Source organism: Cibotium barometz, chromosome 35, assembly GCF_041138505.1.
Source record: "Cibotium barometz isolate CiBa-2024 chromosome 35, ASM4113850v1, whole genome shotgun sequence".
Lineage (NCBI taxonomy): Eukaryota > Viridiplantae > Streptophyta > Polypodiopsida > Cyatheales > Cibotiaceae > Cibotium > Cibotium barometz.
The window spans coordinates 33,644,105-33,658,903 of NC_141080.1; the positions used below are offsets into that span (position 1 = coordinate 33,644,105).

Consider the following 14,799-nt stretch of genomic DNA (forward strand, 5'->3'; position numbering starts at 1 on the left):
TCCCACTACATGATCTAAATATAAGCAAGGGTTCATATCCGTTGTTTTGTTAGCAATGTAAGTTTGAAAGTTGAGACCATTATCTTGTGTTTTCTAACTAAATTAAAATTTTTAGATATGAATTTTTGACCGACTTTAGTAGAGACATCGATTTATTAGTATAACTAAAGTAAACCACTCTATAAGCTCAAACTATTGTCGTATTTTGAGTGTCAAACTAAAAAGAGATCCTAAGAAAGAAAGTTAATTGAATAATTATTCATGCAATAATTTTCTTCATGAAAAATCTCTCTCATCTCTTAAACACTATGTAGGATTTAGGCCAAATTTATAATGAGTTGAGATCATTTTTTTCTTGCATGTAAGAATCTACTTTTAAATTTGTAACCTGTTTGGATTATAATGCTAGATATACCTCTACTTATCGTAATTTATCAATTATATTTAAGGTTATTTTTATCATTTTAATATTTTTTAAAGGTTGCTACATTCATGAAGACATGCGTAAGAAGAGAAATGCTAAACTTCGGCGGCTTCTTCAGCTTCCATTCACAAGATATGAATTTTTAGTAAACCCCTGAAAATACATATTTACGTCTTGTCGAGCTACCAAACCAGTGTTAAAAAAACACCTTCAAATTTTGAGGATTTCTATAACCAATTGGCAAATTTTAGAACCCAAAAAACTTAAGATTTGTAATTTTTTCCAAAGCCCCCCAAAAAAAAAAACAAGTAAAAACAAAAATGTTATCCACAGTTTATAGATTGCAGGATTGATCGACGAGAGAGTGAGAATTCAAGTTAAAAATTCAATGCTCTTGAGTTCAAAATATATTCTCATCTCATGATTTACTATGAAAATTATACAATTCTTATACCAGCAGTAACCAAACAAAAGAATGGAATATATTCCAATATTACGGCTTCTATTTCTCTTTAATTTCCTCATTGCGTACAACACATGAAAATTCATGAACAAATTGTGATGCTTGCAGTGCTAATGGAACAATATATACTCAGTGGGGTTTGGCATCCCTCATTGATTCAATAAACTTCTCCATGTGAGTATTGGATGAGCCTTGCGCTTGCACAGCCCTCCTTGCAGCATCTCTCAGCTTGCCAGCCCTTCTTCTCATCTCCTTTCCTTCGTCTTCTTGTAAGACTATCCTCAAAACCCTCTCCACTTCTTCACTTTCCACCATGCCATCATCTTGCCTCTTGATGCTCATCCCAACCTTCCAAATGTCAACCACAAACTTGCAATTTGTAGTCTGATCTATGGAAATTGGAAAAGGGATCATGGGCGTCCCCATGCTCAAGCTCTCCAATGTTGAATTCCATCCACAATGAGTTAGAAAGGCGCCCACAGAAGGGTGGGACAACACTTGCAGCTGAGGTGCCCATGGGATAATTAGCCCATAATCCTTAGTATCCTCTATGAAGTTCTTGGGCAGTATCTCTGATACGTTTTGCAAGGAGGATCTAGGCCTTATCACCCAAAGAAAGGGCTGCTTGCTAGCCGTGATCCCCAAGGCAATGCCCAGTAGATCTTCTGCAGTAGGGTTGAACACACTCCCAAAGGAAATATACAACACGGATTGCTTTTGCTTACTATCTAGCCACTTTATACTGTCATTATTCTCCTGCAGCAAGCTTGCACCAACACTAATGTCCTTCATATCACTGCCATCCAAGAGGGCAGAAGGGAGCAAAGGCCCTACAAAAGAAACTGACAAGGGCAATTCTATTTGCAGTGCCTCGCAAGCATCCTTCTCAAGCTGCTCATAAGAGTTGATGAGAATTGCATCACAGCTCTCCAGTATGTCAAACTGCTCTCTCAAAAGCTTGAAGCTCATTTGAGAGATGTCGTCTACATGGAGTAATGTGGGGAAGTCCGCAGGGTGGAGAGGGGGCACACCGGGTATGTAAGACACCAGATCATTGCACCCTGTTGTGACATAGAAAGCAAAAAATAATAATAATAAAGAGGAAATTGTTGAGTATTGATTAGTAAAAAAGAAGAGTGTTCATATTCGCTATCCAGGGTTAGCTATTTAACAATTTTATTGCCTACCGGGAGGAGTCTTTTTGTAAGGGAAGAAACCATTGGAGACGAGCTTGGGTGTGTGGTAAAAGATGGAGAAGACTGCAGCAGACTGAGGCCAGAGAAGAACACTTGGAATGTGGAGCTCCATTGCAACACGCTGAGCCCAAGTGCAGAGGAACCCATGCACGATGCAAGTGACTGGTGGGTTCTTCTTATTCAAGCGTTCCACGAGATCCCTGAGGGGGTCTTTCATCTTAACAAAGGCCTCGTGGAACTCTACATACCTTGGGCTAATGTCGCTGTAATCAAAATCAGGGGGTAACCCATTGTCTAGCCACACGAAGCGAAGGTTTTCTTGTTGAGATTGATCTTCATCATGAGCTGTATCACCGGATGAAGATTTTGAGCGGCGTTTCTCTTGCAGGATGCGCTTGTGGTTGTGCTCGTTGTTGACAAAGGTGACGACGAAGTTGTGCTTGATGAGAGCCTTGGCAAGCTGCAGCATGGGATTGATCTGGCCCTGGATAGGGTATGGTATCATCAGCGCATGAAGCTTTCTGCTATTATGATCATCACTGCTGTTGTCGTTCGTGGTAGGAGAAGAAAGAGGGGTGGCTAGCTGCAGGCTTTCGGCCATGGCTTCAGCTTGACTAGAGGGCAAGTATTCGGTTGGCATGGCCAAGCGATAATGCTCGGGACGTACTATTATGAGAGAGAGAAAGTGCCTGCTCTGCTCAAGCAGCTCTTCTTCGCTTTGCGGAGGGAGAGATTGTGTGTGGGAGGGAGAAATTGTGAGGCTGCACAATCTAGTGAAGACGATGACAAATATTTATTGCGACCACCGCCTACGTAGCGGGCTACGTTGCACGCTCGGGAATTTTCAAAGTTCGTCGTCTAACGGACCACGGCTCTTTTTTTTTGGGGGAGGAAGTAGATATATATTTATAATATTGACTTGGAAAGTTCTTTACAAACCACGTTATTTACATTGCAATTCAATAGATTACAAAGCACGTTCCTAAACAAAGGAAGATTCAAAGGAAGATTCCCTCCAAGATATACGATACTCTAGTGGCATACATGCTATCACATCATTTCTTCACTAGTGCATCCTTCTTCACTAGCGCATGTAAAAAATGTGTGAGCTTGATTGTGAGTGAATCCAATCAACTCTTTTCTTGATGAGGGTGACCCTAGTTGGTTGTCAGTGAATCCAACCACCTGTGACACGTATGGTATACTTTGTGAGAATACGTGTAACGTGTATGAAAACATTGTGAGTGAATCCAATGTACGAGCTTGATTGTGAGTGACTCCGATCAACTCAAGACATGTGTGACGCGTGTAAAGGTTATGTGAGAGTGAATCCACTTAAATACATAATGATATTGTGAGTGAATCTAATGTGGGAACGATTAACGTGTTTGATCACTCCTGTGTGTTGATAGTAGTTACAACCGAGGACAGTTGTCTTTCTCAAACAGGAGGACTATCAGGGGAGTGAGATTTTTCAAAAATATTTTAGCATGGGAGTGAATCTAATTAATTATGTATGATGCATGGTTCGTGTGTGATGCATGGTAGTGAATGATTTCCATTTGATAGAATTATTTTTGTGAGTGATTCCAAAGTAATGTGATCTAACATTGTGGACTATGTTGAGTATAGATCATGAGTTTTTGGAACAACCAAGGTGGACATTGGACAAGATTATCTAGCCGAGTACATGTGTGCTAAATATTTGATTTTGTATGATCTCGCCCATTGTACATATGTTGAGCAATGTTTATTTTTTATGACATGCTTTAAAAGCATTGGACTAAGGTTCAATTTTGTAAAAGCCTAATTTTGGAAAAGCTATGCTATTTATGGCTCCAAGGGCTAAATTTATGAATATGATTTAAATACCACGTGTGGGAGTGGAGCCACACACGTCGGGGGGGAGATTGCATCCAATCTTGTGTTCTTTGATTTTCATGCTCTTAATTTATACTATGATATTATGGTTTATTTCTTTTGTTATTTAATTTGTAGAATAATCTAATCTCGCGATTGCGCGCTATGTGCCTAGCGGGTTTTTTCAGCACGCACTACTTAGTTGTGGGGGTTTAAGCTTAAAAGCTTAAATCTCAATAAAGCTTATAAGCTTTTTAAAAAAACGGCTTACTTTCCTTCTTATTACAGAGAAGCTCCATGTGGGTTCCATGTGAGAAAAGAAGATTTTAAACTCTTCCTAAGCTGATAAAAGCTTAACACTATAAGCTTATAACCACCATTATAAGTTTATACAAGCCTTATATATATATTTTTTAAATCTCAAAATCTTTCAAAGATATCAAAGAAGGAGGAGTTCAACTATTGGAAAAATTTTTGAATTTCTAGGATTGCATAAAATTTTCTGAAAGTTCTTCATATTCTTTTGGAAGCTACAACAAATATTTTGGGCATTATTTCTCAAAAAAAAAATTGAACTTTTCTGGAAGCGCTTTTGAACAAGCTCCTTTCTGAATTGTCAACATCAAGGCATCATTTGGATTATTTTTCGAATAAGAAAAAGGCAAAGAATAAAAGAAAATCTCCTAAAAATGAGTAAATTCTCACATAAGATGAAGAGTTGACTATCATTGGGTTTATTAGTTAAAAAATAGGATTTTTTAGTACAAAATATAATTTTTGACAGAATGGGAAGAAGGGCTCATGAAGGAGGCACCTATGAATCACATCAAGGAGGTATTTTTAATTCAAAAAATGAGATATTTTCATCTCTCCTCTCTCCTCCTTCAAACCAAATCAAAAAAGTGAGCCAAACTAGTCTAAAACTTGTCCAAAACGGATCAAACTGGAGCAGGAAGCCTCTAGATCCCAGTTGGACTCGGTTGGTGGCCTCCCTCACTTTTAAATAGACCTTCATTCCTTTGTATTATCGTTTTTGTGTGTTTACATGCCATTATAATCTTCAAATTAGTGTAATTTTATTATCTCTCTATTTTGCCTTTTCTTGGGAAGCTTTGGAGCTTCACTAATCTTCATCCTCTCTTAGAGATTACCCTCTTCATCTTGGTAGCCAAGCTTTCTCTTGTGGGCTTCACTTCTCTCTAAAGAATGAAGCCAAAAACCAAGGGTAAGGCTAAATCAATGGTGTTTTTCTATCTTTTTCAATGGTAATCTTCTTCCCAACCTCTCTAATGCTTGGAAAGTAATTTAATCAATGGTTTTTTCTTAAAACCAAGCCTCTGATTTTATATTCACGTGATCACAATTTTTTTTTTGTTAATAACAGGTGTTAACATGTTATTAACATGTTCACATGTTAACATGTTCTCAAAAAAGCCGGTGGCAAGCGACCTGGTAACCGGGAAAAATCCCGCCGGGCTTTTGCTATACCCGGCGGGCCCGCCGGGATAAAGCAAAGCCCGGCGGGTCCCTGCGGGGTCGTCATATAGCCCGGCGGGGTACAATTTTCTATATATATGGGCCCGGGGGACCCTTTGGGATTTCATTGCTGACAGCATACACAGGTAATGAAAACTTGTGTGTGTGTGTGTGTATGTGGGTGTGTTCGTGCGGGCAGTCGCCCCACTGTCGCAATGCGCGGCAGGATGTGGGTGGTCCGCCACACGAGGGATGTGTGTGTGGGTGAGTTCATGCGGGCAGCCGCCCATTGTCGCAATGCGCAGCAGGATTTGGGTGGCCCGCCACACGACTGGTGTGTGTGTAAGGCCATTCTTCGGAATAGTGCTTACCCTGGGGCACTTAGTTGGTAACGCGGCTAGTCTGTGTCCTATGGTAAGTATGGCACGCCGTAGCGGTACTAGTCGGTAACGCGGCAAGCATAGTATCGTTATGGCGATGTCACCTTCCCTTCCCTTCCCTTTGTCAAATGCGGACATATGGTCGGTAACACGGCCAGTGTATGTTCGTATCCTATTGGTATTCCCATAGAATCGGGCGGCATTTTGTCGTTAACGCGACAAGTTGGTGTCGTCCGCTAGTGCATAAAATATTTTTTGCATATTGCAGCATTTGATCGTTAACGCGGTCGAAAAAGTGTCGTAAATTTGCTTGCGTATTTCGGCATATGATCGTTAACGCGGTCGAATAAATGTCATAAATTTGTTTGATTTGACTTGTATTGTTTTTATTGTGTTTGATCCATGCGATACTTGGTTGCTAACGCGGCATGAGTATTTCATGGATCAAAGTTTACATCATATTGTCTAAACGTTTTATTTTATAATATCGTGATTCGTAACTCAAAAAATATGAATCTCTCTCTTCTTACCTCCCTCTCTCTCTCATGATACAGTTCACAACTCTTTATCTCTCTCATGATTCACTTCACAACACGATAGATGTGTAGATAATGATTTTTTTTATTTCTCTTAAAATATACATAATTCTTAATAATTTCTTTTTTCTCCCTCTATTTACTTAAAAATTAAAACAATACATTATTTTTCTCTTTAGGAACTCACAAAAACATTAAAAATGTCATCTAATGTTTCTTCTCTCTATCTGTTCACAACTCTCTCTTCCTCTCCTCTCTCTCTCTCTCTCTCTCATGATACACTTCACAATTCTCTCTCTCTCTCTCGCAATGATACACTTCACAACTCTCTCTCTCTCTCTCTCATGATACACTTCACATCTCTCTCTCTATCACGATAGGTATGTAGATGAGGAGTGCTTTAGGATTACAAAACATTATTTTTCTCTCTTTAGGAACTCACAAAACTATAAAAAATGTCATTTAATTTTTCCTCTCTCTATCTGTCACACCTCTCTCTCTTCCTCCCCCTCTCTCTCTCTCTCTCTCATTCGATAATGTATACACTTCGTAAGTAATAATGCGCTTGTTGCGGTTGTCTCACATTATATTGTATTGCATGATATTGAGTTCAGTAATATTGTTTGATATATTCTGTTTTTGTTTGATCATTGATAAGTAATGATACACTTGTTGCTGTTCTCTCACGTTTGATGATGTATTGGATGATGTTGAGTTCATTAAAATTATTTGATATTCTGTTTTTGTATGACCATTGACGATATTGATATACTTGTTGCTGTTCTCTCACGTTTGCTTGATGTTTATTTCAGTAATGTTTGATATTCTATTTTTTTGTGTTTAGTGATATTTGCTAGATTTACGAAGACGATCAACATGCTTTTCCCCGAAGAGCGTAAAATCGTTCTGCGAGCAATTCACATTGAAGCGGTCATCACAGTGTCACAATGTACTGATGATGTCGTAAAAAAGATCAATGAGTCTGAGATACTCATGCGAGATCTGATAGACCAAATATGGGAAAATGCACAGCGTCGGCTTCGAAGCGGAGGCAACGCTGAGTTGCTTGATAGATAGAAGATAGCAGATTTCAACCATCAACACATAACACGAACCATTTTGGGAAGCATGCGTGTAGCATGCAGTGATCTTAGAGATGCTGCCCCGCCTGAAGCCAATATGCAACGTCTACAGTTATGGGATGTTGTATGGAGCGAGCAAAGAGCCAAGAGCAAGCGCATGAAGGCGTTGGATGCAGAGTCCCTCCCCAAAAGAGTGTGCATTGCCCAGGACGTCGCTGCAACGTCCAGTCAGGCAGATGCAAGTGGTACAGGTGTCATTAATTGTACCATCTACAATTCTATGTGCACACATCTTATTGGCATCCCGCACGAGGCTTTGTTCGAAGGGCGAACAATAGGCTCCAGTGTTTTTGGAACAGTAAAAGAGTATACAATTAATGGTATATCATTTTTACCGGAGCACATCACTTTTTGCGGAAAGCACTACAAAGGAGAAGGCAGCGCGAAGTTCGAGAGCTTCCAGGCAGAGCAGGGTATGCAAGTGCTACATCCATCGATTGTCCGGTGCATTGCCTTTACAAAAGAGGCTCCTTGGATCACAATTTTCCCGTACTATAATGGCGGCGCTCTTGGTGATACTCTTCTGAAGGTTCCTTTCAGATTCAGTGAGTTCACCAGAGCAATTTTTTGTTTGGATCGAGGATGGAGACAACCCCCGCCTGATAATATCCCTTTAAGTCATCTAGAACTTTCAAAAATAAAACAAATAGTAATAAGCATGCCACATATTATGCATGCCCTGGTGGAAGGCCTAGCGGCAGCACATATGGCAGGTATTGTACATACCGACCTATATCCATTCAATGTAGTGTTGGATTATACAAAAGAGCTAAAGCCACGCATAGGTATTATCGATTGGGGGTTGCTGCTGAGAGCGCCCAAAAAACGGGTGTCTCTCAATTTTGTATTTAAAGCAGACAGGAACCCTGAGAAGGTGGCACAGGCAGTCTCCTACGCAGACAGAGAGCGAAATAAACGGCCGTGGATAGCCCCAGAGCTTTATGATCCATTTTTGGCAGATGCATACACTCCTGCATCTGATATTTTTGCCTTGGGATATTTATTACAAACTTTATATGACTTTTGGCAGAAAGTGCAAGAGTTGTGGATGGATAATAGTTCCCATGACAAAGTTACCATGGATACTATTATTCATAGAGTCAAAAATTGGATGTTTCTGCCTAATCGCGATGAGCGAAAATCAATTTTGCAAGTAGTTGAAATTTTTAGATCACTAAATACTGACCCTACGAGGGCACAACGTCCTCTTGTAGAGCTATTGGTGGCATTCACCCCAACTTTGTAATGATACAGTATCAAGAGATTAAGTTGATGTTTCTCTCTTCAAAATTTGATGTGTCCAATGTTTCAAAAATATTTTTCTCTCTTCAGTGAGTCTTTGCAATATCTCTCTCCTCTTGTGGTGTTTAAGTTTATGTTTTCTCTTCAAAATTTGATGTGCGAGAATTGTTTAAAGTGTTTTTGGAGTCAAGTGGATATTTCTCATCGAGTCTTTGCAATACATATCTCCTCTTGTGGTGTTTGACTTCAAGATTTTGAGAGTAATGGTCAATTTATCTTACGTTGATCTTTACAGTTCATTAAAATCCTAAAGTCATTTACGTTCATGCAGATATGGAGCAGGCACAAGCAAACGAGCATCAGGAGTTAGCCAAGAAGGCATACGAGCGAATGAAGGCCCTTGCACATGGCCTGACAGCCCGTGAAGCTACAAGAACAGCATGCAGGTTATCGAAATGGACAAATCCAACTTATGCCCAATGGAAAGACATAAACAAACGCGTAACCACAGAGATGATAAAGGAAATATGGCATGTCCAGATGGCGAGATTAAGAAGGGAAGATGGAAGATTTCTCGTTGCACTCACAATGATATCAAAACTAATGCCGAGCGCATTTTCTTGGAGGTGTACAGTCGTCCTCTCCATAACGCCGACGCTCCACTCTATTTTGCTAAAATGCTATATGCTCAATTTATCCTAAAACTCCAGTGGACTTCGCCTCCAGAGAGGCCACTGTCAACACCCATGACATACGTGAAGAGACAGTGACATTCACAAGAGAAGAACTTGCTCTCATGTTGGAGGGCGCTGGACTGGAGTTAAACCAGGTCAAAGAAAGCTTAGGGGCACAACTAGCAGAGAAGGAGAAAGAAGCTGACCGATTAACTCAAGCGTCAACTCCTCCCCCGGCCAATAGAGGGATTCAAGAGCAGCTAACAAAGATCAGCCAAGATGTGCAGAGCATCTCTTCACGTATTGCTCCTGTGCACCAAGGAAACCACATCTCTCATTTTTTGATACATCCTGATCTTGTGGGAGTTTCTGCTGAGGCTACAAGTTCCTCCACCCCCCAATGTCCTGTATGTTACAAAGTATTCGATGGGTGGAGCGGCCAGTATATACTACCATGTGGACACTACTACCACTTAATATGTTTAGTGAGACAAATGCAAAATACTTCCACATGTGCATTGTGCAATGTCCCAATAAATCAAGGTATTTATACAGTGTTCGGCATGGCTAGCGAATATAAACCACCAGGACCTTTAGATGCAGCTCCTAGTGCAATTTGTAATTTATTTCAAGATGAGAGCTAAGAAAAACAAATCCTACTTTTGTATTGATAATTTCTCCAAATATGATCATTTGTACAAGTACTTTTTATTAAATTAATGAAGTGACTTCTTCCTCTATGTCAGTATCTTGCTCCAAAATTCTTTCACCTTTTACTCTCTCGTCTGCTAAATTAAGCTCATCTAAGTCAATGTCTAAATTGTCTTCTATCTCAAGGGTGGTGCACAACGTACGTCCAACATCAAAGTTCTCGTCTACTACATCATCACAATTGTACATCCATCTGGGCATATCTTCTTCATACTCTTCGCTTTCAATGTCTCGCAAGATCTTTTCATTGCATTACATGTAAACAAGTTTATCTGCTCGATCTGCAAGAAGTCGATTGCGAATAGTACTATGAATATATTTATACATGCTCCAGTTTCTTTCTGAGCCTGAGTTTGAAGAGCACTGACTTAGAACCTTCATCGCAAGGTTGCGCAATAAAGCATAATGCTCACCACCATTCATCATCCACCACTTCCATGCAGGTTGCTCTTTAGCCATTTGTTGAACAAGGGAGTTGGAAAATAAACCCTCTTTCAACCGAAATGAGGTCATCTCCTTTATGCACTGTACACGATCATCATCATTATTATAGAAAGTGTTTACCACGTTATAAAAATCTTGCACCACCTCAACGTTGGACATCAAATCCATATTCCAATATTCAGGATCTAACATGTAAGCAGCACTGTGCAGTGGTGAATGCGCTCCAATCCATCTAGCATGAAAGTACTTCAACAGAACTTTTCTTTGTCTACTGGAGAATGGTACACGCCATTGCTTTTCCACCACTGAATGCTCTAATTTCTCAGGACACTCCAAACTCCGCTGGAAAGTCCAATATTGCATCCATGCTTTTCCGAGATTAGGCGCTCTTTGATCAAGACTTCGTACAGCATACATAATAGGCATCATTACATGGTATGCATCCATCACACTGTTCCACCAACTTCTTCTCGTAAGCGCTCCCTTCAAGACTTTGATTTTCTCTTTCACTTTTTCAAGTTGAGTGTTCTCCCAGTCATGAAATGCCATGCATGTAAATGTTTCGCAAACTGCATCTTTATTTCTAAGAAGAGACTCAAAAGTGTAAAAGTGAGTGCAAAACCTAGTCTCCGCTGGAAGCGTTAACATAACTGACATGCGAGGTCGAAACATATCTAAAACTCTATGTCTCTTGAGCATGAATTTCACAAGCTGGCGAGCAGTGTCGACGATTGAGGCAAACCATTTGGTATCATCAGCAGATTTATACCAATCTTTTAATACAAGATTCAAACTATGAGTATTACAGCCTACCGAAAAAATATGTGGATATTGTCGCTGTAGGATTCTGGATGCATTTTTACAAATTTTTGCATTGTCCATGACGACTTGGACTACATTTTTGGCACCCACTTCCTCTATCACAGAGCTAATGACTTGAGCAATGTAAGCCCCAGTTTGGATTGAACCAGCTGAATCCACGGCACGGATGAAAGTCTCACCTCTAGGTGAAATAACCATTACATTAATTAATGGTTTTCTTTGCACATTAGACCATCCATCACTTACTATACTACATCCAGAAAGCTCTATAGAATCCAAAAGATTGACATTAGGAGGACAGTGATCCAATGCATCTAGAAACCTTTTAATACAACTGCAATACATATAATTCAGTTAGTGTGCATTAAATCAAAATAATGAAGTTTAAAGTTAAAAATAGCACACACCACTTATAATTTCAGCTCTCTGTGTGTGTTTTTAAGAGAGTTGAATATAAAGCATTGCTTCTACTGGATGTCAATAGAAGCAAAGCTCCAGTGGTCACTGTGTAAGGAAAAAAGCATTAAGAAATCAAAGGCTACAAGAGTTCTCAATCTTAAAGAAGAATCCCAAAAGAAGCAGTCACCCACAGACCTGTTATAGTATGGAAGTAGCAAAACATCGATAACATCAAAATTGCAGTGTCTGAACCAATTGAAAATATCCATGGGAGTTTCCTTTGCATCTCTTAACCTAGAGGAAATGGCAGGATCAATAATATGAACTGTATGCTGTACAGCGTGGTTAAGCCAACTTCTCATCATGCTGCATTGGACCAAACAATAATTGGGGTAGGGTGTAAAGGAGGTACAAGAAGGATTATTTTACAAACAAATGTAAAATAAAAGACACTTACTAGAGCATTGCAAGAATGATAGTATCTGAGCAATACTCATTCTTATGAGCCAATGCTGCCAAGCATGGTTTTGTCAAGTCAAAATTATTCACTGAAGTTTTATCCTCAATATGGACAACTATGTTAGGGCCCAACTCGTGTAACCTTCTCTGTATCTACAGCTCCCTCTGTACAGTCTCCACATCTATAACAGATTTGGATTCTTTTATTTGCTGCTTCAGTGACTCCTCATAAGCAGCTTTCCCTCTGGTGTTCTTTGAGTGGGTTACTTCAACAACCTTAACCTCATCTACCTTCAACTTTCTTGTAGGTGGAATTAATAATATGTCTCTCATCTTGATGTCCTGCCATTCCACAGGATGGACAAGCTTGTCATACCTCCATCTCACTCTAGACAAAGTGTTGAAGTCTTTGGCCATCAGAGTTACCCTATGAGCATGGGCTGCTACCAGCAAATTGCATCTTCAAAATATTTCTCCAAGTAATTTTCTGCTATTTCCTGTAAGGAAAGAATGGCAGTCTTGTTCCACCTGAAACCAAGGTGCCAACTATCACATATGTCTTTCACTAGTCTCTGAAAAGGTGCCTTGGGGATTGCAAAGCCTATAGCTTTCTGTTGCTTCCTGATCTCCTTTAGCACACCTGCACCATGTTTCAATCTCTTGGCCTTTTGCTGGAGCAAGCTCATTGGCTTCCCCTTCCTGCCATGTGTAACTCTTCCCTTTGGCACACTAAATTCCTTGATACCTGCCCCAGCTACTACTGCTGCTCTGCTGCAAGCCCTCGCCCCTTGCCAGCACTCCTTGCAGTTGACTTGGTTCTTGCCATCACTCTGACAAGCTGCATACAAAGCAATGGAAAGAGATTACAGTCATGGAGAACATGGAATGATACAAAAAGGCAATGACAAGGGTGGATGAAGCAACATTTATAAATTTGCAACAAAACGCGATTTCAATAGTTTGAAATTCCTAACAACTCACTCTTGCGTTTTCCTGCAAATACTTGAAGTAACATGCTGGTACATTCCTACAGTGATTTCTCTGTCTTTACAACTAAATACAATACATTAGGAAAAAAGGAAGCTCATTTTGGGGCATTTTAGAAGAGAGAGAAAATAGGCTCTCAACCAATCAAGAGTGGGCCAACGTTACGTTGAAAATTCAACAAAAGAAGATGAAAATAAGAAAAATAAATAGTACTGTATGTTCGTAGAAGCGTGTCACATTAATAAGGTGATTCAATTTGAATCTTTAAAAAATTTATTTTTTGTGCAGAATTTGGTGATTCTGACATCGCAGACACGTCCGAAACGGCCCAAAACCCCAAAAACGGCATTGGAAACGCTGAAATCGGACATCCGGAGGCCCGGAAACGGCCAAAAAAGGCCCCAAAGTGGATTTGCAACAAAACGCGATTTCAGCTGTTTGAAATTCCTAAACCCTTCTCCTCGCGTTTTTCTGCAAATTCATGAGACAGCCTGCTAGAACATGCCTTCAGTCATTTCAACCAGCCCAATTCAAAAGTCTTCCTGCTTGTGGTATTTATCTTAATATCTAAGCTACAAAAAGGCCCCAAAAGTGAGATTTGCAACAAAACGCGATTTCAGCTGTTTGAAATTCCTAAACCCTTCTCCTCGCGTTTTCCTACAAATTCATGAGACAGCCTGCTGGAACATGCCTTCAGTCATTTCAACCAGCCCAATTCAAAAGTCTTCTTGCTTATGGTATTTATCCTAATATCTAAGCTACATCACATCCCAAAAGTATGTGTGTTATACTATTAAACAAGAAGATAAGGATGCAGAGAGTCTTACTGACCTAGAAGCTATCTGTGGGTATGCTGTGCTGTTGATGAGTACCCTGTGCTGGGGATGAACTTGTGCTGCTGTGGTTAGGATGATGATGGTGCAGAGTAAGGAGGTAGGGAGGTAAGAGAGCTGAGAGGGGAGGGCCAAGATAGGAGAGATTAAACAGGAGGGAAAAGATTAGTGCAAAATACAAACAAGGCAGCTACTAAATACCACACGTGTGGAATGGAGTCGTTTTTTCACACGTGTGGATGGGACCCAGATCTCTTGGAGTTTGAAACTTGGCACATGTGAATGGGACACTTTTTGCCTTGGAACTTGTGCCAATCATGATTTCATAATCAGTTCCATAACCACACTTCCCTCCCCGTCTTTCATCCTTGCCAGCACCCTCCCATCATCCTTTTCCTTCCCTCTCTGATCCCTTCCTACCCAACACACTCCATCCAAACTGTAACCTGCGTGAAGACTACTACCACTGCCAGATCTCCAGGTTACCTAGGCTGCAGCTCAAGTTTGGGAGAGAGCAGAAGATTCACCAGTGCAACTCCAACAGCATGGAAAGGGAAAAGAAAGGTCAGAGTTCTATATTCTTTTCAATGTTTTTTGATATATATTTCTTCCATCCATAGAATTCTTGATGTCCAGATATCTAGGCAATTCCCATCCACCACATCCCATATCCCAAATTTCCACATCCTAGTTTTATATTTGCAACAAAACGTGATTTCGGCTGTTTGAAATTCCTAAAGCCTTCTCCTCG

General features: G+C 40.2%; 1 protein-coding gene across 1 annotated transcript; it reads right to left on the minus strand.

Annotated features, from left to right (window-relative positions):
* Positions 1 to 907: 907 nt before the first annotated feature.
* Positions 908 to 2,841, minus strand: LOC147618361 (UDP-glycosyltransferase 75C1-like). The gene is made up of 2 exons (XM_086774801.1): positions 2,075 to 2,841; positions 908 to 1,948 (listed from the first exon to the last, which is right to left on the minus strand). The coding sequence occupies exons 1-2, from the start codon at positions 2,721 to 2,723 to the stop codon at positions 1,017 to 1,019; spliced, it is 1,581 nt and encodes a 526-aa protein (XP_086630927.1). The 5' UTR covers positions 2,724 to 2,841; the 3' UTR covers positions 908 to 1,016.
* Between the last annotated feature and the right edge of the window lie 11,958 nt (positions 2,842 to 14,799).

Coding starts and splice junctions, on each gene's coding strand:
- LOC147618361 (XM_086774801.1), bottom strand. CDS start 2,723: ATGCCAACCGAATACTTGCCCTCTAGTCAAGCTGAAGCCATGGCCGAA. Junction 1,949..2,074: donor TTACAAAAAGACTCCTCCCG/GTAGGCAATAAA, acceptor ATGTCACAACAG/GGTGCAATGATCTGGTGTCT.